General features: G+C 53.3%; 1 protein-coding gene across 7 annotated transcripts; it reads left to right on the top strand.

The window, feature by feature from the left end:
• Nucleotides 1-4,772: 4,772 nt before the first annotated feature.
• NFE2L1 (NFE2 like bZIP transcription factor 1) lies at nucleotides 4,773-17,003 on the top strand. Of its 7 annotated transcripts, none has more exons than XM_006940257.5 (6): nucleotides 4,773-4,971; nucleotides 6,788-7,808; nucleotides 12,534-12,749; nucleotides 13,162-13,251; nucleotides 13,477-13,635; nucleotides 14,434-17,003. In XM_006940257.5, the coding sequence occupies exons 2-6, from the start codon at nucleotides 7,299-7,301 to the stop codon at nucleotides 15,802-15,804; spliced, it is 2,346 nt and encodes a 781-aa protein (XP_006940319.3). In that variant the 5' UTR covers nucleotides 4,773-4,971; nucleotides 6,788-7,298; the 3' UTR covers nucleotides 15,805-17,003. The 7 variants fall into 7 exon arrangements, with proteins under 7 accessions (XP_006940319.3, XP_019673315.3, XP_003996801.3 ...); XM_019817756.3 differs by lacking the exon at nucleotides 4,773-4,971 and adding an exon at nucleotides 5,172-5,317 and having other exon boundaries at nucleotides 12,567-12,749; XM_003996752.6 differs by lacking the exon at nucleotides 4,773-4,971 and adding an exon at nucleotides 5,172-5,317.
• Nucleotides 17,004-21,663: the final 4,660 nt, after the last annotated feature.

Below are 21,663 nucleotides of genomic sequence, written 5' to 3'. Positions count from 1 at the left end.
TTCAAGGCGTTTGGCCTTCTGTGGGATAATAAGGTTGGAGAGTGGATGGAGAGTTGGGCAAGAAAGGAGCCTCATGCTCAGCGTTACCCAGTCACAGGTGGCTTTGTTCTTTATTTAAAAAAAAAAAACAACTTTTTTTGAGAGAGAACGAGCGAGGGGTGGGGGGAGGGGGGAGTGGCGGGGGGGGGGTAGGGACAGAGGCTCTTAAGCTGGCTCTGTGCTGACAGCAGCGAGCCCGATGCAGGGCTCAAACACACCAACTGTGAGATCATGACCTGAGCCAAAGTCAGACTCTTAACTGAGTCACCCAGGCGCCCCCATAGGTGGCTTTATACACAGGATCTGACTTTTTTTTTTTTTTTTTTAAGTAGGCTCCACGCTTGGGGCACCTGGGTAGCTCAGTTGGTTAAGCATCCAACTTTGGCTCAGGGCATGATCTCACAATTCATGAGCTCAAGCCCCACATCGGGCTCTGTGCTGACAGCTCGGAGCCTGGAGCCTGCTCCAGATTTTGTCTCCCTCTCTCTCTGCCCCTCCCCGTTCACGCTCTGTCTCTGTCTCAAAAATAAACATTAAAAAAAAAAGTAGGCTCCATGCCCGACATGGGCTTGAACTCATGATCCTGAGAGCAGGCGTTGCATTGCTCTACCAACTGAGTCAAGCGGGCGCCCCACAGGATCTGATTTTTAAACCTTGTGAATCTGTATGTTGTTATCTCCATTTAGCTCAGGAGGGCCCAACAAGTGAGTGGGAGAGCCAGATTTTTGAACCCAGCTCTGAGTCCAAAACACCCACTCTTCCCACCTCACAATAGCACCTCCCCGAAATTTACCCAACATTGTTGGGGGACAATGTGGTGAGACATACAGAAAGGCTGAACTCAGCTTCATAAATTGTTACCAAGACGTGAATGAACAATGAGGTGTTTTCATTGGATAATTCCAGGAGGAGGGCATTTTAGGACTGGGAAAGAAAACATCCGAAAATCAGGTGGGGATTCAGTCTGTGCTTGTGCATTACCACTGCTGTTCTTTTTTTTTTACCCAATTTGGATTTTTGCTCCGAGCTAGCGATTCTCTACTTTGGCTGCACATAAGAATCACCTGAGGAGCTTTTACAAAATCCTGATGCCCAGGGCTGCTCTGGGAGATTCAGACTTAATTGGTTGGGGGTGGGACCTGGGCATTGATATTTTTTACAAGCCCCCCAGATGATTCTAATGTGCAGCCAGGGTTGAGAAGCAATCTTCTAAGACAGCCGAGGTAGAGGTGCACAGGGAAGAGGCTGGCTTGCCAAGAGCTTTACCTCTTTTGAGGGTTTAATGGTAACAAGCTTGCTAATGATGTTTACCATGTTAAGAAAGGAGGCCAGATGTCTGGATTAGGTGGAAAACTAATTGATTTCTTTGCAAGACATGCTAACATTTAGTATTGACAGGATGTAATCCTAGAATCTCTCAGAAGGGCTGTAAGGAAATCTCAGGCAGTCATCTATTACACTCCCCTGGATTAGATGGAAGTTGGAGAGTGAGGAATGTTTATATAGATTAGCAACATTTCAAAACATTTTTTAAAAAAGGAAAAAGAATGGGCAACCAGGATAGCAGAAAGACTGGATTTCCCTTTAGGGGAAAAAGCAATTCCTGCTATTCCAGAAGAAATGCAATCCCTTCTCTGAGCGTTTCCTGGCAGGTGTCCTCCTCCCAGGATGACTGGAGGATGGATGTGCCTTCTGGTGGCAACAGCTTTTTCCAAGGAGGAAGCCGGGTCAACAGGGATATAACCCAGATGAGTAGAGAATTCAGTGTATACTTAGCGGGCTCTTCGATTACATTAAATCCCTGTGCATGAGAACTAACTCTCTTCCTGGCTTCCCACTGCCTTCTCTCCCAAGCAGTCTCGAGTCACACGGGCAAGGCCTGGTTTTTCTGATGGCTCTCAGCCTCTCCCTTAGGGAGGGGAATGCATGTGCTCACTTTTTCCAGTGGTCTTCTCAGTCTGATTTAATGGATATACCAGGACTGATGACACATCAGCATGGGATTGTTCTTTTGCTTCTTGGGTAATTGTCCTATTAACAGCTGTCCAAAGCAAAGGAGGGGGAGAGGATGCCAGGGGAAGGGAGGGCGGTGGCTTCCTCGCTGAAGGACACACGCCCTGGATTTCACAGGGTTAATCAGTGGGTTCTGGGAAGGAGGTTTGCACCTGCTCAGACTTGATCTGGAACTCTAGACTGAGTAGAAGACAGGGTTTTGATCTGATCTTCTCTTGCTACCAAGGGGTATTAAATATCCAGGACGCCCACACCCTGCCAGGCCTAACTGCCTGCTGCTGATTGAGACCGTCTCTACATCTAGATCCTCCTCAGCCCTTGCAATGGGCTAGCAGTTCTTTTGTCTTTCGTTCTTCCTTCCCACCCTTGAGTAACTGCTGAGCAGGAAACTTTATCTAGTCATTCTTTAACCCAATCATACGGTTCCTGATCCACCTCCCTCCCACTGTACGTTCAAAGAATGATTATACGCATTGAAGCGCTGTACTAGAAGTTGGCAGGCAAAAGGAAATGACGGGGACAGAGTGGGCACAAACAAAAGACTTTTCCACACCTCTCCCATCCCTTCTCTAGGGATTAACACGGAGCCCCTCCGGTTCTCTGTGCTTGCTACTCCCTCGACTTCCAGGACCCCAGTAAGGAAAGGAGAGGAGATGATGGGTGAGTGCTATCTCCACAAACTTGAGTCCTTCAAAGTGACCAAATGAATTCAGGCTTTCAAAGTGATGTGACGATATCATGTGTTGTCTCCCCAGTGTGGCCTTCCCACCTACAACTGCCATTTCATTTCAGTGAATATTTACTCGATCTCATGTTAGTCAGTCTGATCTCCACTACAGGACTTCATTTCTTATCCCAGGCACTTGGTACCCTGCTATGAAGCTCAAAAGGAACTTGGAAAATACAAATGGACCTGTCCAAAACACTCAGTTTTGCTGGTGCTAAGGTTTCCTGACCCCCCTTAGAGAAAGGATTGCCCAGGTTTTTGTTGTTTTTGTTTTTTTTTTAAACTGTGTCAAGCTTTAAAATTGTTCCGTGTTTGCCGTATCAAACAAATGACATTCTCCTATCTTCTCCAAATACTCTTGTATTTAAGCTCTGTAACTTTAGCTTTGGTATCTTTCAGTTCTATGGTTTTTAAATATTCCCTTCTCAACCCCCTTGGTATATATATTTAGAGTTAACAAAGCACATCTCAGGTTTTCCTCTTTTCTTATCCCACAGCAGTATTTACCTTCATGGTCTTATGAATTCAGGGGCTTAACAGTCCCCCATTTCCTTGGCAACGTGCCATATCCTTCAAAACCACGTCTTCCACGGTATTAATTTTTGCTTTTAGCAGGAACATTTTTTTTAAATGATCATTTATTTTTGAGAGAGAGAGAGAGAGAGAGAGAGAGAGAGACAGAGAGACAGAGGGTGAGCAGGAGAGGGAGAACGGAACCGGAAGCAAGCTCCAGACTCCAAGCCATCAGCACAGAGCCCTATGTGGGGCTTGAACTCATGAGCCATGAGATCATGGCCTGAGCTGATGTCAGATGCTTAACAGACTGAGCCACACAGTTGCCCCTTTTAGCGGGAACTTCTAATCACAGGCCTGCCAGCTTCAGTTCTTCAATTATTCAGTTTATCGTCTATTTCATCCCTGGTACTGCTCTCAGGTTTTGGAGACTCAACAGTTAATGCACAGAATTCTAGTCATCATGGAGTCTACATTCTAGCATTTGCTGGGAGACAAATGGTAAAACGAATAAGAAGATGTGGTCTCTGAATCAGAATCTTCGAGATGCAGAAGTACCTCAGCAGTTTTTTAAGGACTGGATGAACGGACGCTGGTGTACATTTCTGAATGAAATGTTAGAAGTGCTTTAGAATCTGCGAACCGCCCCAAAGCAAGCCTCCTAACTCTAGAAACATCTGAGGATTCCATGTTTTTATCTGAAGAGTCAGTGGTTGGCCTTCTCCTTAGTTGTACAAGAACCAACGCTTTGCCCACTAGATTACAAGGAGTGTCCTGGGCTCAGGCATTTGAGTTGATGCCTCTTTGTCCCACAGCTGAGAACAAAATACTATGAACTTCAACTCAGTTATTGCCTAAAGGTGGTTTTAGGACTAACTGCATTAAAATGACCCAAGTCGCTACTAAGCGGGCAGGTGATCAGCCCCCCCCCCCCCCCCCCCAGGGCTAAGTGAATCAGGATCTTTGGAGTGAGGCTTCAGAGTTTGTAGGTTTGACAAGCTCCCCGAAGCGATGCTGGGGGAGAAAGCAATGTTTGAAAACCACAAGGTTGTTGGCTAAGCGAGATAGGCCAGCACCTGGACGCGAGGAAAGTTCCTGAAAGGCAAGACTAAGCTCCGTGGTTGGATGGACTCGGGAGACAAGACGGGGAAGAAGAGCTCTACAGGGTATTTCTATCACGACGAAAATAGCTAATTATGCCACATCCTTCCCACCGCCAACGTCCCACCAACGTCGTGGAAACCCGCCCGCAGGGCCATTCCCGTGATGCGACCCTTGCCTGGGACCTGCGACGCAACCATCCCTGACTGGCGCGGGTCGCAGTGCCCGGTTCGCACAGAGCGGAAGCAGCGATAGCGGTTTCCGCTGCCAGCATTCAATATGGTGGCTCGAGCGTCGCCGCCGCGGGAAACACATGCTCTGTGTCCCGCCTCGGCCCCCTCAGGTCTCACTGGACTTTTGCAAGTCACCGTGGGAACCTTCTGGGGGGGAATTCGGCGCTCCGGCAGCGATACCGCCTCTCACTCCCGGCCCCAGGCCCTCATCCCCCGGCTGAAGAACGCACTAGGAGCCAACAGCTTGCACACTTTACTCGGCGCCCAGCCTGTAATACCTCGGGCGGCCGACGCACGGCGGAGAGGCCAGAATGCCGGGCTCTAGGGCCTTCGCCCCAGTTATTGGTGAGCCCACGCCGCGGGGCGGGCCTACGCGTCCACTGGGCCATGGGCCATGTCAGTCTTGGGAAATGGGGAAAGGGAGGAGGAGGAGACCGCTCAGCCATTGGGCTCTTTCGGCTGTCAATCAAAATGACATCCGGCGAAGGCCGCTGTCTCGGCTCGCTGATTGGAGAAACGTGTTCCTAGGAAAGACGCGGAGGGCGGGCTTCCGAGTGAGGTGGGAGGAGGGGGCGGGGAGGGAAGCGGAGGCTGGGGAGCTCTAGGCCGGCCGGTGGTGGCGGCTGCAAGGCCGGGACTCGGGCTGAGGGCCTGCTGTGGCGGCAGCGGCGGACGCCGAGCTCTGCAGCGGGTATCAGGCACACTCCTTTTCCCGACGCGAGGGGCGTAGCGCCGCGGGGCCGAGGCTTGTGGGGTGAAGGGCGGCGGGGTGGAGCCCAGGGGCAGGAGGCGGGAACGGCGGGTGAGCGAGGTTCGCGTCGGGCCCGGGCCCTGGGCCTGGCTGGGAGGGGCCGCGAGGCCGTGGAGAGAGCCTGCTCGGGGGTGGGTTGGGCTGGGGAGGGCTGAGGGCGCGAGAAGGCGTGGTGTGAGGCCCGGGCCTGGACGGGGTGGGGCCATCCGGACGGAGGGCGGGGTGGGGTTTGGCTGTGAGGGTGGGTCAAGGCCGGCCGAGTAGCACTTGTTCGCTGTTGCCCCAGAAGGCTAGAAGCCCAGGCGCCGACAGCGGGCATGGCGACTTGGTCCCAGCCGGACTCGGGTATCCGGGGCGGGGTGGGAGCGGGCTCAGACCAGAGGCCTCTGGCCTTACTCCGTCTTTAAGGGCCTTGTCCAGTTTCTCGAAGTGAACTGTCTCTTGGGGGGGTTTTAGTCATAAATTGCGTGAGAATGGGAGGGTAGTGTAAGCAAGAATTCTGGGTCGCAGTTTTGTTTACTTTAACCAAATAAGGGGTGTGTGTGTCCGTCCGTCTGTCCGTCCGTCCCTCGTCCCCCTTAAGATGAAGTTGGTAGGTGGGTCACGACAGTGAAGAGAGTTACCTTGGTTTATGAGGTTAATGGAAGCTGAAAAGTTGAGACTAGAAACTGAAAGGCAGATTTACTCCCTCCCCACTTGGCTATCTGGCTTGAGAACTTGGCCTTATCCTTCTATTTTGGCTCAGAAGGTCATATGAATGAAAATAAAACCTGCCTATGCAAATTATGGGTCGAATAATCCTGCCTCACCCCCTCACCCCTCAGTATTCTCAGCCCCCCTTTTATATGAGAGATAGGAAAAGGAATTAATGTTTTAAAGCTGGGAAGACAAAAGGCATTATTCTTTTGCCAAGTGGTGTCCTGGACGTTGTCCTCATGTCCTTTTGCGCTCTTCTCTCACTAATAGCCTCTCTCTCCCTTTAGAACTGGAAGGGACAGGGGTTGTGGGTAGTTTTCTCCTGAGATGGGAAATCAACTTTTCTTGAAGATAGGAAATGGGCTTCTGGGGCTAAAAATAGAAGCTGGGTAGTGTGTGGATGAAGTGGGGGAGGGTTGGTAAATCAGACCACATGTAAAATATTTTGGATGCCCCGGGCATTGTCCGTTTATCCCACACAAGCTACCTTTTAGGGTATTACACATTTAATATCCAGAGACCGGGATCCTTTGTGAGCAGTATTTTCCTTTCGTAGTTTTCCTGCTTATAACAGATTTTTGGTTTTTGTTTCTCTGGGATATTTTTTCAATAAAATATAAAAGTGGCGTTTGAATGTGTTTCCTGCCTTCTGCCTTGATCATGGTGTGAAAATTCTAGAATCTTATCCTGTTGCTCTTGTGATTCCCATTTCAGGTTTCTCTGGAAACCCCCCTGGTAAGTGTGGAGGAGGCGGGACACTCTGACCCAAGACAAAAGGCCTGTAGCTCCAGCCAAAGAAAATAAACCTTAGGGAGAAAGAAAAAAAAAAAAAAAAAAATCCATCAGCTGTTCCTGAGAACAGCCTGCAGTGGAATCCACAGAGAGGACAACTGACGTGAGTGAGGAAATGACTGTATGTGGACTGTGGAGACAGTAAGTCACGTGGGCCCTGAGGGCCTGGACTGGGTTAGCAACAGTTGTATGTGCAGAGGTGAGGTATCGAGAAGGGAAAAGTGAATGTGGTCTGGAGTGTGGCCTTGGCTTCACAGGGCGTGCTTTCCTCTGAGGCCATCCAGGAGCTCAGCCCCTGTGTTCTGCCAGGGTGGGATACAGGGTTTGGCCCTGAGGAGGGTACCTTGCTGGCTGGAGCAGCAGAGCAGTGGCCTTGATTTGTCTTTTGGAAGATTTAAAAACCAAAAAGCATAAACATTCTGGTCCTTCAGCAATGCTTTCTCTGAAGAAATACTTAACGGAAGGACTTCTCCAGTTCACCATTCTGCTGAGTTTGATTGGGGTGCGGGTGGACGTGGATACTTACCTGACCTCACAGCTCCCCCCGCTCCGGGAGATCATCCTGGGGCCCAGTTCTGCCTATACTCAGACCCAGTTCCACAACCTGAGGAACACCTTGGATGGCTATGGTGTCCACCCCAAGAGCATAGACCTGGACAATTACTTCACTGCCCGGCGGCTCCTGAGTCAGGTGAGGGCCCTGGACAGGTTCCAGGTGCCCACCACTGAGGTAAACGCCTGGCTGGTCCACCGGGATCCGGAGGGGTCTGTCTCTGGCAGCCAGCCCAGCTCAGGCCTTACCCTCGAGAGTTCCAGTGGCCTCCAAGATGTGACAGGCCCGGACAACGGGGTGCGAGAAAGCGAAACGGAGCAGGGATTCAGTGAAGATTTGGAGGATTTGGGAGCTGTAGCCCCTCCAGTCAGTGGAGACCTAACCAAAGAGGTTAGTGGCCACATGTCGGGGTGGGCGAGAGGGATCTGGGGTCGCAGGGGTGGGGTGGTACCGAAGGAGCTTGGTCATGGTACTTGCCCTGTAAAGATCAGTGGTTGGGCAGGGTGGAGGTGGGGGGCTCTCAGGCATTGTTCGGTGACAGGAATGAGCTGAATTGTCTGACCGGGGTTGGGGGCTGGGAGCATTTCCTTGTGTTGAACCATTGACCCACCTCTAAATGTACCGTCAGAGCAGTGGGAGGTTCCTAGAACATGCCAGCGTGTTTACTGCTTGGATTTCAACATGACTGCTGGAGGCCCCGGGGTGGGGGAGGGAGTCATGTTGTGATGGGCTTTGATGCGGTGTAGATCTGTTGCTAAGACACAAATAGTTTGTGGACTCTTGCCTTGTACCTCCCCCACGTCAAAACACACATGCATATCCTGAAGTTCTCCTCCTTTGTGGTCAGGCCTGTTGTTGTAAGGTCCTTGATAAGTCGGCTCTCCTGGGCCTGAGCCAAGGGGTAGCTTTAGATAGTTACTCTTGGCCAGGAGAGGGCCAAGGCTCCCATTCCTTGCTGAAGGCCTGTTGCAGGGAGTAGGGAGGATAGGGCTGGGAGCTAGAAGCTGCATTCTGCTGCCTAAGTCCACTTCCTTTGAGCTCCTGACATGTGGCTGACATACTATTCTGGGCAGAAAGTGAGGCCCTTGCCTTTAACGATATGAATGGCTCCTGCTGCTCCTACCTCACCAACATGATGATAAGACTACTTTGAGCTCTGTGTTTGGCCCTGGCCTGCCGCTCGGCCTTCAGGAGCTTCAGAAAAGGTCCGCTGCACTCTCCTGACCATTAGGGAAAGAGAAGGCTGGATTGCGCTGGCCTGGGTTTTCCAGAGCTGTGAGTCTCGGGGAGGGGGGTTGGGTATGTAGAAAGTTTTACAGGTGCTGCAGATCTTGGCTGTTTTCTGCCCACCAGTCAGACCAGGCTTTGCCTCCTGTCCTGAATTCAGGCCTGTTCCTGAGCTCATTTCTTTGAATGCTAGTGACTGTCAAAGCGTGTGGCTTCCTCTGGGCCAGTGGTCTTCAGCTGGGGGCGATTTTGCCCGTCTAGGGGTATCTGGCAGTGCCCAGAGACGGTTTGGTTGCCCCAACTGGAAGAGCTGCTGTTGGCATCTAGTAGGGAGAAGCCAGGGATGCTGCTACACTTACTAAAAAGCATAGCACAGGCCCCAAACGCCGGATCGATCTGGTCCCAAATGTCCGGTAGTGCCGGGGTTCCTCTATGCTCAGCTGGCTCGTGCTGGGTCTGCTTTGAGAGAGACTAGAATTATCTGAGCATGGGAGCTGTAAGCATTCCTTACCTTGTAGTGCCTCATCTATATTTTACAGAGCCACTGGGAACTTCGGCTTTTTTTCTGCTTTCTCTGTCCTTTTCGTTCAAATGGGCTTCAGTCTTGGTACGGTGGTCTGACGAAGTATGCCTCCCAGCCTCCTCTTCCGTCCGCCCGCCCTGATGTTGCTCCCCCAGGGTGGTGTGACTGGGCTTGCTCCTGGGCGCTCTGCAAGTGTAGCTCCATTCCTGTTCCAGCTGGGAGCTCTCCTGGGATGGGATAGGGTGGGATGTTTGGATATAATTGGAAGGGTTGGGGCAGAATGGGGTGGGACTTTGACCCTGCTTTCTTCCATTTTTTGGCCTTCATGAAGGTTGTGTGTTCCCTGATTCCAGGCCTTCTCTCCTCCCATTGGGGGGTTGGGGGTGGGTCAGCCTTAGGGGCCTAGACTGGGTGTGGGGGAAGGGAGGGTTATTACGTGTCCAGAACAACATTTCCTCAGCAACTCCGGGATAAAAATACCCGGGTCCAGAGCATGTGACAGGCGCTGCTGGAGCTGGTATTATCCCCGGGGTGGCAGCGCTCCCCCGCTGCCAGGCCGGTTCGATGGACAGCCATAGCCCAGGCCCTTGTCAGGGATAGGATTCCCCTCGAGGTTGGCGCTCTGCCCAGCGCAGGGGGTGGCTTGTGTACAGCTCTTCCCCGGCGAGGAGCAGTGTGTGACCAAGGAGAACATACTGTCCCTGACCTGACCTTAGGCTCAAGGGCTGCAGCAGTGAGGATGGAAGTCAGAACTGTGATCCTGATTCTGTTGGCGGCTTTCTCCTTCCTTGCTTTAGAGATGTGGGCCAGGGGTCAGGCAGAAGAGAATGCTCTTGAAAAAAGCTGGGGTAAAGCGGGATCGTGGGACACAGTTGTGGCCAGGATGTTGCAGAGCACTCGTCTCCTTCAGTGCTGGCCTTCGGGCTTGTGTCCCTCTTCTCTTGCTCGGAGCTAGGCCTGGCCGGCCCTGTGTGCGGATGGCTTTCCTTCTTCCTCCCTTCTGGCCTGTCGGTGCGTGACCGAGCCCCTGGCTCACAGCGGGGCCCGGTGCACTGGGTTCCTGCCCAGCCCAGCTTGTGATCCTTGGGCTTCAGGATGACCGGCCACAGCCCTTCTGAGAAACCGGAAAACTCCTTCCGCTTCCAGGGAAGAACTAGATGCCCCCAAAAGCTGTGGGAGTGGTTTCTGCCCAGTCGTGAGTGGGCTGGGTGAGCAGGATGCGACAAGAGGGAGAGTGGCACCCCTTCCCCCCAGTGCTCTCTCACTGCGCCACCCCGGCTGGCTGACTGGGCTGGGTGGGGCTGCCCGCCCCTGGGTGCGTCTCCTTGAGGAGACGGAGGCGGCCCAGGGATGGGCTGGTTCCTTGCGGCAGCTTCTCCAGCTGCCCTGGTGCAGAGATTGGCTCCCGGCTGCAGCTAGGTAACAGGCGGTGGGAGGGGATTGGCTCCTTCCGCATCTCCAGCGGAGACTTGGGGGAGGAGATTGGCTCTCGTCGCAGCCTAGGTAACGACAGTGGGAGGGGATTGGCTCTTTCCGCAGCCCAGCTGCTGACCTGGGGGAGGGGATTGGCTCTCCGCAGCCTCAGCAGTGACCTGCGGGGTGGGAGGGGGAGGGGGTTGGCTCCTTGCTGCAGCCTAGGTAACAAGTTTGGGGGGCGTGGGGAGGGGGAGAGAGGGAGGAGCGGGAGGATAGGCCCCGGAGGGAGCTTGCTCTCCTCTGCAGCTTGAGCGCGGAGCATGGGGTGGGAGTCCCGTCTCACTGCAGCCTCTGCGGTGAGCTCAGGGTGGGGGCTGCCGGGCGCCTGAGTGGAACTGGGGTTGTGAGGTGGGAGGGGGCTGCTCAAGGATGGAGGAAGGGGGCTGGGCTGGGCCGCCCAGGCAGCAGCACGGGCGGGGCACCCTCCTCGGGCCCCTTGGAGCTAGCAAGGGGCCACCCTTCCAGCCTGGTGTGCTCCCTGCAAGCCAAGAGCTCCTTGCAGCCCCCTGTCCGGCTTCCCGGCACCAGCTGCCCCGGGGCTCATCTCGCAGACCATGACCCGCCTGGACCGCAGCTCTCACAGTGGTGGGGGCCATGCCAAAGGGAGCCGGCCCCTTAACTCTTTGCTGGCTGGTCACCGGGTGGCCCAGCCCCCCTCTGCTCCTGGGTCCAGGGCTTCTGTTCAGGTTGGTGTATGTGGGGGAGACTAAAGGGAGAGGTACACCTGGGAGGTCTTAGGATCTGGGAGGGTTTCGGTGGGAAAGGGATACCTGGTCAGGGCTGGGGAGGTGGGTCTACTCTGAGGATGTTGCTTTCTGGAAAGTGCTTTTTTACTCTCTGAATGGAAGGCAAGAGTTCAGGGTTTCCTCGGCCACAGGGGATGGCATGTGTAGGAAGCCCAAATGGCTCTTACTTATTGGTGTTCTGTGCTGGTGGCAGTGGGGGTGGCAGTTGGTGCAGGAACTGATCAGGAGCTACCAGGGTAGAGTGGGAAGGAGGCATTTTGGTGCCTGGGGTGGCAGTTGTGGCTGAGCGGTGATGGGGTCCACGTCCTTGAGTGGGCTGGCTGACGGAGCGTCAGTGAGTCCCGGGGTGTGGCGAGGGAGTGAGCGCGCTCATGTGAGGGGACACCAGGGGCCGGCCTTGGCAGGGTGGGGTGCCCAGTGAGGATCAGCTGACTGCCTGAGGCTCTCTTGGGACTGAGGCGGCTTGCTAGGAGCAGCTGAGAGTGGGGATTCTGGCAGGGATGGATCTTGAGGTGAGCCTGGGCTTTAAGAGTTGTGGGTGTTCTGCCTTACTCCTTCCTCAGCCAGGGAAGGGAGGATGGCCGTAGGAAGGGCCGGAGACAGCCTGTCGCTGTCATTGGTTGCATCAGGTGGTTGCAAATGCAGGGATTTTCCTCTCTGGCCCACCCCACCCCTTTATGCAAATGAAATGGCACCATAGGCTGATGCAAGCCTGGCCACCGGGAAGCAATTCTGCATGACAGTTCGCCCTTGCTTGGCCTGGCCAGCATCCTACAAACCCAAGTTTTAAGGGATTCCCATTCCCAAAATGAGAAGTGTCTCCTGCTTCCCCCTTCTTTTCTTGTGTCGCCTGCCTGTGTCTCTGGTCCTAAGCCCACAGACTTGTGTGGGGATGGTCACGCTGGTAATTTTTACTAGCTCTTGTTTGTGGGCTTTCCTTCTTTCTTTCTTTTTCTTTTTCTTTTTCTTGAGACCGGTATCTGGAAATGGATGAATGAAGCCTTGTTGGTACAGAGGGGACAGGAGCTGGGAGAGCTGCCCCCCCCCCCCCCCCCCCCCCCCCCCGCTCCCAGGACTTACCAGGTTGATGCTAGGAAGGCCCCTTGGATCCAAGAACTAAAGTCATGGTGATCTGTCTTTCAGGACATAGATCTGATTGACATCCTTTGGCGACAGGATATTGACCTGGGGGCTGGGCGTGAGATTTTTGACTATAGTCATCGCCAGAAGGAGCAGGATGTGGACAAGGACCTGCAAGATGGAGCGGAGCAGGACGACACCTGGTCAGGCGAGGGTGCAGAAGCTCTGGCACGAAACCTGCTAGTGGATGGAGAAACGGGGGAGAGCTTCCCTGCACAGGTACCTTCGCCTCCGCCCACTTCTAGAAACCCGTCCTCACAGGAGGCAGGTTCTGTCTGTGGGATGAACCTGAATGTTATCTTGCGGGTTGGGTCTCCAAGTCGCTTGGACTGAGGAAGGGGGAGTGGATGAGCAACAGAAGCAGAGGGGCCAGGCCTTGGTAACAAACAGCAGAGGAGGCAAAGCACCTAGCAGCTTCCTGTTTGCGCGAGGACGCTTCCACTCTCCCTCCGTTCTTTCCTGGAGTTTGGGACTCAGGGCCAGCCGTTAGCCCGGGAACAGAGGGAGAGTGCAGGCCTGTAACCATACACGTCCTCCTTCAGCTTCCCCCTTGGAAAGGCTGGGGAAGAGGCCTTGGCCCGCAGGCAGCCAAGGCCCAGGTCAGTCAGACTTACAGTTGCTGTTGCCACAGGTGCCTGGTGGGGAGGACCAGACGGCCCTGTCCCTGGAAGAGTGCCTTAGGCTGCTGGAGGCCACCTGCCCCTTTGGGGAGAATGCTGAGGTGAGCAGGACTCCAGGGAGAGCCCACTGAGCCAGCAGGGTGGCCTGCACACCGTGTCCCCCTCTGCGGCTGCCTGAGGGGCCAGGTCCTGGTGCTGGCCTTGTTCTGGCTGCTGGGGGTGAACTCAGAGGAAGGAAGAAACAGAACCTCAGGTGGTAGTCTCTGGGAGGAACGCAGAAGGTGGTCTTTCCTTCGCCTCGTTAAAGCCTCTGTGTTTTGCCCTAGTTTCCAGCAGACATTTCCAGCATAACAGAAGCAGTGCCTAGTGAGAGCGAGCCCCCAGGCCTTCAGAACAACCTCTTGTCTCCTCTCCTGACGGGGACAGACTCGCCATTTGATTTGGAGCAGCAGTGGCAAGATCTCATGTCTATTATGGAAATGCAGGTAGGATTATTAAAATGGGCCACGATCCTATCGGACAGTGTGGGGAGTGTTTTAGCGCTCAGTTGCTTTTCCACCTCTAGAAGAGAAAGTAATGCTTTTCTCTGATCTCAGGGAAGTGGGGACACTGAGAGGTCATTGTCCAGGTGTCTCCTTGGGGTACGGGGTAAAATCAGGATTGGGGTTTGGGTTAAAACCCCAGGGCTGAGCCTTCTAAAGCAGGACCGTCTCCTTGGTATGCCTTCTTCCTTTCCTTTAGATAGGCAGTCACTCGACTGAGTGCTTCCGGGGCTTAGCATTGATAAAACTAGACATTCACACAGTGCTTTATAGCCGTTGTCATCTTTCCTGATCCTTACAGTCGTCTAGTTAGCCCTTTGTTGTTTTAAAGGTGAGGAAATTGGAACTCAGAGAGGTTAAGCGATGTGCCCATGGTCACACAGCAAGCAGCGCAGCTAGGTTTTCTCACTCCAAGACTGGTGTTCTTTTGAATGTGTGGATTTTGCACCGAGGAGGTGGGCAGTGTTAGGTGTTCTCTTCCTCTCTCTCCGAGGTAGGGGGGAGTCTGGCCAAACACAAGCGGGAGCCGGGCAGTCCTGCCTTGGGGTGGGGTCTCCAGGGAGGAACCATCTCCGCCAGTGGACCAAGCAGGGCCAGGAGCTGACCCCTGGGCTCTGGATTCCAGTGTGTCGCCCTTGTACCCATGCAACCGTGCCTGCGTCAGGTGCCCGCTGTGCCCCCAGCCACACTGGGGGAGGGAGTCTGCTCAGAGTGAACGGTGGTGCTCTTCTCCCCTCCCAGGCCATGGAAGTGAACACTTCAACAAACGAGATCCTGTACAGTGCCCCTCCTGGAGACCCCCTGAGCACCAACTACAGCCTTGCCCCCAACACTCCCATCAATCAGAATGTCAGCCTGCATCAGGCGTCCCTGGGGGGCTGCAGCCAGGACTTCTCACTCTTCAGTCCCGAGGTGGAGAGCCTGCCTGTGGCCAGCAGCTCCACGCTGCTCCCGCTGGTCCCCAGCAATTCCACCAGCCTCAACTCCACCTTTGGCTCCACCAACCTGGCGGGGCTCTTCTTTCCACCCCAGCTCAACGGCACAGCCAACGACACAGCAGGCCCCGAGCTGCCTGACCCGCTGGGGGGCCTGTTAGACGAAGCCATGCTGGACGAGATCAGCCTGATGGACCTGGCCATCGAAGAGGGCTTTAACCCCGTGCAGGCCTCCCAGCTCGAGGAGGAGTTTGACTCTGACTCAGGCCTCTCCTTGGACTCCAGCCATAGCCCTTCCTCCCTGAGCAGCTCAGAAGGCAGCTCCTCTTCCTCCTCCTCTTCCTCCTCCTCCTCCTCCTCCTCTTCATCCTCGTCCTCTTCCTCGTCCTCTTCCTCCGCTTCTTCCTCCTTTTCTGAGGAAGGTGCTGTTGGCTACAGCTCTGACTCTGAGACCCTGGATCTGGAAGAGGCCGAGGGCGCCGTGGGTTACCAGCCTGAGTATTCCAAGTTCTGCCGCATGAGCTACCAGGATCCGTCTCAGCTCTCCTGCCTGCCCTACTTGGAGCATGTGGGCCACAACCACACGTACAACATGGCGCCCAGCGCCCTCGACTCTGCCGACCTGCCGCCGCCCGGCGCCCTCAAGAAAGGCAGCAAGGAGAAACAGGCCGACTTCCTCGACAAGCAGATGAGCCGTGATGAGCACCGAGCCAGAGCCATGAAGATCCCCTTCACCAACGACAAAATCATTAACCTGCCCGTGGAGGAGTTCAACGAGCTGCTGTCCAAGTACCAGCTGAGCGAGGCCCAGCTGAGCCTCATCCGCGACATCCGGCGCCGGGGCAAGAACAAGATGGCCGCCCAGAACTGCCGCAAGCGCAAGCTGGACACCATCCTGAACCTGGAGCGGGATGTGGAGGACCTGCAGCGCGATAAGGCTCGCCTGCTGCGGGAGAAGGTCGAGTTCCTCCGGTCCCTGCGGCAGATGAAGCAGAAGGTCCAGAGCCTGTACCAGGAGGTGTTTGGGCGGCTGCGGGATGAGAACGGGCGGCCCTACTCGCCCAGTCAGTACGCACTCCAGTATGCCGGGGACGGCAGTGTCCTCCTCATTCCCCGCACCCTGGCTGACCAGCAGGCCCGGCGACAGGAGAGGAAGCCAAAGGACCGAAGAAAGTGAGCCCGGGAGGAGAGGGGGGTTGACGCTCACCGGGACGGAAACTGAAGGGCTGGGCCTGGGCCTGGACCTGGACCTACAGCGGGGACTTACACGCCTTCTTATCCAACAGATCTTCTCAGACGGGAGAAACTGCGGGTCAGTGGACAGGAAGAGGAGGGCGCAGGCGCTGTCTGGCTCCGCTCCCCCCCGGTGGGGGTGGGGTGGGGCGGAGGTGGCCAGACCGTTTTGGGTGGACAGGGTCCTCCCCTGCTGTTTCCTTTGAGGGAGGGGGTGGTGCTGGCCTTGCTGCAGGCCGACCGAGGGGAAGAGGGAGGACCGTGAGAGGAAAGGTGTAGAAAGTCTCATTCCTGGAAGGAAGGAGGGATGGAAAGGGGTAAAAACAAAAACAAAAAAAAAAACAACCCCAAAAAAATCAAAGCGGGAAGAAAATCAAAGGGCAGGTTAAAGGTCGGCTCTGGCCAGGATTCCAGGCAGCGGGATTTAGGTGGGACTAGGCCACAGGCACCAGTAAACCCTACTTCACCCCACGGGAGGGTGGAACACGAGGTGGGATCTGGGAGGGGCTCTGTAGGCTCCTGCTGCTCCTGCCCTGTGGCAGCCCTGAAGGGGAGCCTTGGGAGGTCTCCTGGAATGTTCTCAGTCGTAGGGGAGCCGCTGGGACCCAACACTGGCTTGGAGGGTTTGGGTCCAAGAGCAGGGCGAATGGGAAAGGGTCACGAGGCCCCAGTGTCGCAGCAGCCCCAGCACCAAGCATGTCACTCACTGCCCCGCCACTCCGTCTCACCCGGTGCCCGGTCCCCCCTGAGCTGAGGCGCCCCCAGTTTCCATCAGAGCCTGCATGCCAATGCTGTTCTCTTGCCCCTCCCCGCCGCCTGGAGCTCTTGTGCAGCTGGGGTGCCGCCTCGAGGAGGGGGGATGATGTGGAGAAGCCAGGCAGCATTCAGCACAACACTGGGGGGTGACCCTTCCCTCAGGTCTCCCCTGCCAACCACTGGGCATGTCACTGGAAGACAAACCACAAAACCCAGCAACAAAAACTAGTCCTCTTAGAATTTCTTGCGCTTTGATTTTTTTAGGGCTTGAGCCCTGTATCACTTATAGGGTCTAGAATGCTTGTGTTGAGTAAAAAGGAGATAACCCCAATATTCAAAGCTGCTAAATGTTCTCTTTGCCATAAAGACTCCGTGTAACTGTGTGAACACTTGGGATTTTTCTCCTCTGTCCCGAGGTCTCCGTCTGCTTTTTTTTTTTTTGGGTTTCTTTCTAGAATGAGAAGTGCATGTAATGGGGGCTGAGAGCACCTCCCCCTAGGCTCTCGGCCACGGGCTGCTTCTCCACACCCCCATCTTAGCAAAGGCCCCAGGCAGGAGGACTGCCTGGGGGAGGCAGAGAGGGGAGCGCCAAGGTGGCCAGATGGTTCCAGGACCACAGAGTCTTTATTTTTAACTGTTTGCCACTGCTGCCCCCACCCCTGCCTGGCTCTGGAGTACAGTCAGCCCCAGGCGAGCAGGAGTGAGTTGTTGGGGGAGAAGTCCTGATTCTCCTCCCCTCCCCGCTTGGCAGGGGTGAGGGGTGCATTCTAAATGAGCAGTAGGGATAGAAGGCACGAGCCTGGGAAGTGCTTTTATAAATTATTTTCCTTGTAGATTTTATTTTTAATTTATCTCTGACCTGCCAGGGAGAGGGGAGAGAGAGAGAGAGAAAGAGAGAGAGAGAGAGAGATGCTGTGAGCACATGACAAAATAAAATAAAATAAAATGGATGATTCATTCTCAAGTGCAATTTTTCCCTACTTTGAATAAAAAACCCTGACCCCATGAGGGGAGGACTGGCCATTGTGTGGCTAAGGCAGAGCTTACAGGGGAAGGTGGGCGGAGAACAGGGGAGGTTGACGATGAGGAATTTAGAAAGACAAAAAGTCTTAAGTGGGTATTAAAAAAACTCTTTAAGTGGATATTAAACCTTCCAAGCAGGTGTTGGCACCTCTCCGCAGGGTTTGCCAAGCTGAATCCTCTGGGGAAGGATTCCGAGTCCTTTTGGCCGCTTTCTGCTGGGACTGGGCTAGGCGGAGGTGCTCTCACCTGGTCCAGCGGTGTGTTCGCCTGTGAAACGCCGCATTTTTAAATCTTGACCACGCTGTTGCTTCTCTGGTGGCCCCAGCTGCCAGAGAGGCGCAGCGCATCGGAGGGCGGTCACGCCAATGACAATGAAAACCTGGGAGGTCGAAGAGACCAGCACATGCCAAGCGCTGGCGCTGGCGTGTGTCAGCAGGGCCACAGAACCGGGGAAGCAGGAGGCTAGACTCCAGGGGTTGAGGCATCAGAAAGCCTCCCCGGCTGAGGTGAACAGACTCTGGTCTCTCTCAAAACACCTCCTTTAATACCAAGCTTCCGAAAGAGCTGAATGCCCCCAGGTACTTGGTGCTTGCTGGAACCGCCACCACATCTTGGGGTAGGTGCTTAGCAGACGCTCACCTGGCAGCCTGTGAAATTACTGGACGAGGCTTAGGACCAGAAGCTGTGATCCCCATAGTGGAACCTGTGATCTTGAACTCCAGTGTACTATCCGGCTTAGAGCGGCAGACCTTCCATGATGCTACTGGAGTATCCCAAGGGGCGGGATAGAATTCTGGGAATAACATCAATTTGTTTCAGTTTACAATGGCTTTTTAAAACCGCCATCTCTAGTTGGAAAGCGTTGGTCATCTCAAACAAGAGCTCTTTCCTAGTCAGGAGTTAACTAAGGTCTGTAAGCCATACACAACCAACATTCTTAAAAAGAGAAGGACTAAACATTAACAACTTTAATTCGTGCTGGTAAAAAATACAAATTACGTATAGAAGAGTAAATCGTGAGAAGTAAAGCTCCGGAGAGGCCTGTTTTTGTATCCCTTCTAGAAATGTGTATATGCATTTTTGTCTGTTTAAGGACACGATTAGGCTGTAACTTTTACCTTGTTTTGCAACTTTTTTAACCTAACATGTTTAAGTATTTTTCGAGAGAAAAATTCCTCTCACCCTGTTAGTGTTGCCCCTGGCCTGAGAAAGTATATTTTTGTCTCTCCTCCCCGCTGTCCCCTTACGGAGAGATGCACAGTTATGTCTAGGATCCCGCTGATTAGCTTGGCTTTGGGCCAAGTTGGTCAGCACTTGCTGCGGGGTTGACCTCTTTTTGCTGCTGGCAGGTGGAGTGGGTGCTCCGGCTTCAAGGCTTCTTCTGGCAGGAAGATCTGAGGACTCAAGTAAGGCCTGTCAAAGAGCTGCTGCACCTCCAACAAGAAGTGAGAAGGGGTCTTAGACTTGGCAGGGAGATGAACAGGCCTCAGAGTTAACCGAGGGCCAAACTTCCGGGTGACCTGCTTGGGTGGGGGCAGAAGCCTGGCTTTACCTTGGCTTCAGCCTAGGTTCCATTCAAAGAGATTTTTTCCCCCACATCCTAATTCACGTAAGCACTGGGAAATAGACCCATTTCCAGCCTCTGCCCTGCACAGGTCTCACCAGTGGAGCTGGGGTCCCTATTTCAGGGTCAATAAAAATAGGAGAGATCTAGAACTGAGGGGAAATACAGTGATCTAGAGAAGGTTCAGTGTCACCAAGACTTGGCCTCCATGGCGGAATCCCTGCCCTGACTAGGTAAAGCTGAAGAGCAACTAGTCAAACAGCCAGTGGACGGGAAGTACTTCCCCTGGAGCCCTGACTTCCTCGGGCAGCCCTCGGCCCTTTTACAAGCCCCAACTACACCAGGCCTTGCCGCTTCCTAGGTTTCTTTGGCAAATAGCTGGAAAAACAAGTGCCTTACAGGAAAATAACATCCCCACCACCTTCATTCACATCTCCTACCTCACCCAGCAGGCAATGACCTAGAGCTCCGGCTTCAGCTCCAACTAACCAGTTTCATGGCATGGCCAGCAAGAAGTTCACTTCCTTATCAGCACTACCCACCTGCAAGCACAGGCACCAGATTGCTGGCTGCCTCTCTGGAGGTCCTGTTCCCAACCAAGTGTAGAAATTCTCTAGCAAAACCGACGTGCTTCATTGTCATGAGTGGTTAACCTTGTTTTCCTATCGTCCATCTGGGACAAGAAAAGGATGCAGACCTTCGGTTTGTCAAGGTAACAAGAACCTTTCTTTCACCTTTCACTTTTTTCTCAGAGGCCAGCGATCCTCCTCGCCTCTAGTTCTGAACTTCGTAATGCAGACGGAGCATGTGGGGACTTGGGATGCACATGGAACTTAGCACCCGATTTAAGTTTCGGTCCTTGCTGTGGCCAGGACTTTGAAGGTTCAGGTCAGCCTGACTCAGCTGAGATACAGGATTTAGTGCACAAAATTGTCTGGAGGAGTGAGTGTCTGGGCCCCCACTGAAGAGGTGTGTTCTCAAAATCAGTTGGATAGAAACCCTGTCTTCCTTTTTTGAGCACACAAACATTGCAGAAACTCTTAAAGCTGGTTTCTTTTCCAGTCTAACTGCAGAATGGAGATGGGCCGCATAGTATTTATTACTTAATTCCAGACGCTCTTTCAACCAAGGAAAGAAAACCTAGTTGGAGAGAGGCAGAGAAAAGGCCGAGGAGTTGGTGCTCCGCCTTTTGTTTTAAACACAGACTTAATTAGGCTAATTCAGTTGTCTTAAACCTTCCAATCCTCAACTAGGGGCGCCAGCAGTAATTTAAACAATGGGCCAGTGTCCCACAGCTGGGCCCTAAAGTTGTCCAGTCTGACCTGAGGCTCTGCAAACAGGAAATGGCAGGATTGGTCAAAGTCAACTGCAATTTTAAATGCCTTGTGGGGTAAACAGTGGCTTTGGTACTATCACAAACCATCAAGCAAACCAACAGTGCAGATCCAGACGTACTATTGAATATGTTAACACAAACTAATATAAACAAAAATTATAGAACTGAACCATCAGCATCTATTGTAAACTTAATGTTTCAGCCTTGCCTCAGAGTCCTGCTGCCTCACTGGCCTAAGCAAAAGAAAAAAGAAAAGAAAGAAAAAGAAAGAAAGAAAGAAAGAAGCCTTCAGAAACAATACTTGCTCTACCTGCTTCCACAGAGCAGAGCCAGCTAACACTTTTAATTCCGGTGCAGGATGGTTTTATTTCAGATTTCGTTGGCTTTCAATATCCGGCAGTGTACGGCAGCAGGAAGCTCCCAAGGCCAAGGTCAATTAAAAGTCATCCATAGAAGAGAGATCAGCAATGGTGAACACATTGGTTAAAACAGCAATAACTTCGTAAGAAAATCTCTGCTGGACAGTCAAGCCAAGGTGATGCGCAGATCATGGACCGAGGACTCTCAGGGGAATCTTAAGCTCTGCTATCATCAAGCTTCCTTAACCACACACCAGAACACCCGGATGCTTCTACTTGATTGCTTCCTACTGCCAAAAGGCAAGATGAAGCCAAGACTCCTTCCTTTGCTGGCTTGGTAGTGGAATTTGTATTTCAGTCAAGTTCTAGAGGAGGGGAAACACCGAGCTTGACTTCATTCAGTCCTGTCAGCTGTAAATACTTTTTAAAAGAAGACATCTTCATGAAAAGATCCAACTTGCACGGGAGATTAATACTAGATAAACCAATCAGGCTAATTTAATCTCACATTCAACCTGGGTCCCTACATAGTTTTGGATCTAGAACCATTGTTAGAAAACCTGGACTTCAGAATTTCAGTCCTACCAAATTATTTTGGAGCAGCAATTTCCTCATTTTCCCTTTCTCTGTGACAGAAAAGGTAACTTTGTAGCGCACATTCCCAGTGCCATAGGCCATAAAGATGTGCTAAGCATACAATGGCCAAACACCAAATGGCCATGTTAAAATCAAATTGAGCTGAGTTGGAATGAGTTCTGGAATAGA

The sequence above is a fragment of the Felis catus genome, chromosome E1, assembly GCF_018350175.1.
Source record: "Felis catus isolate Fca126 chromosome E1, F.catus_Fca126_mat1.0, whole genome shotgun sequence".
NCBI lineage: Eukaryota > Metazoa > Chordata > Mammalia > Carnivora > Felidae > Felis > Felis catus.
This window is presented reverse-complemented; position numbering and strand designations above follow the sequence as displayed.

Coding starts and splice junctions, on each gene's coding strand:
- NFE2L1 (XM_006940257.5), top strand. CDS start 7,299: ATGCTTTCTCTGAAGAAATACTTAACGGAAGGACTTCTCCAGTTCACC. Junction 7,809..12,533: donor GTGGAGACCTAACCAAAGAG/GTTAGTGGCCAC, acceptor TCTGTCTTTCAG/GACATAGATCTGATTGACAT. Junction 12,750..13,161: donor GGGAGAGCTTCCCTGCACAG/GTACCTTCGCCT, acceptor CTGTTGCCACAG/GTGCCTGGTGGGGAGGACCA.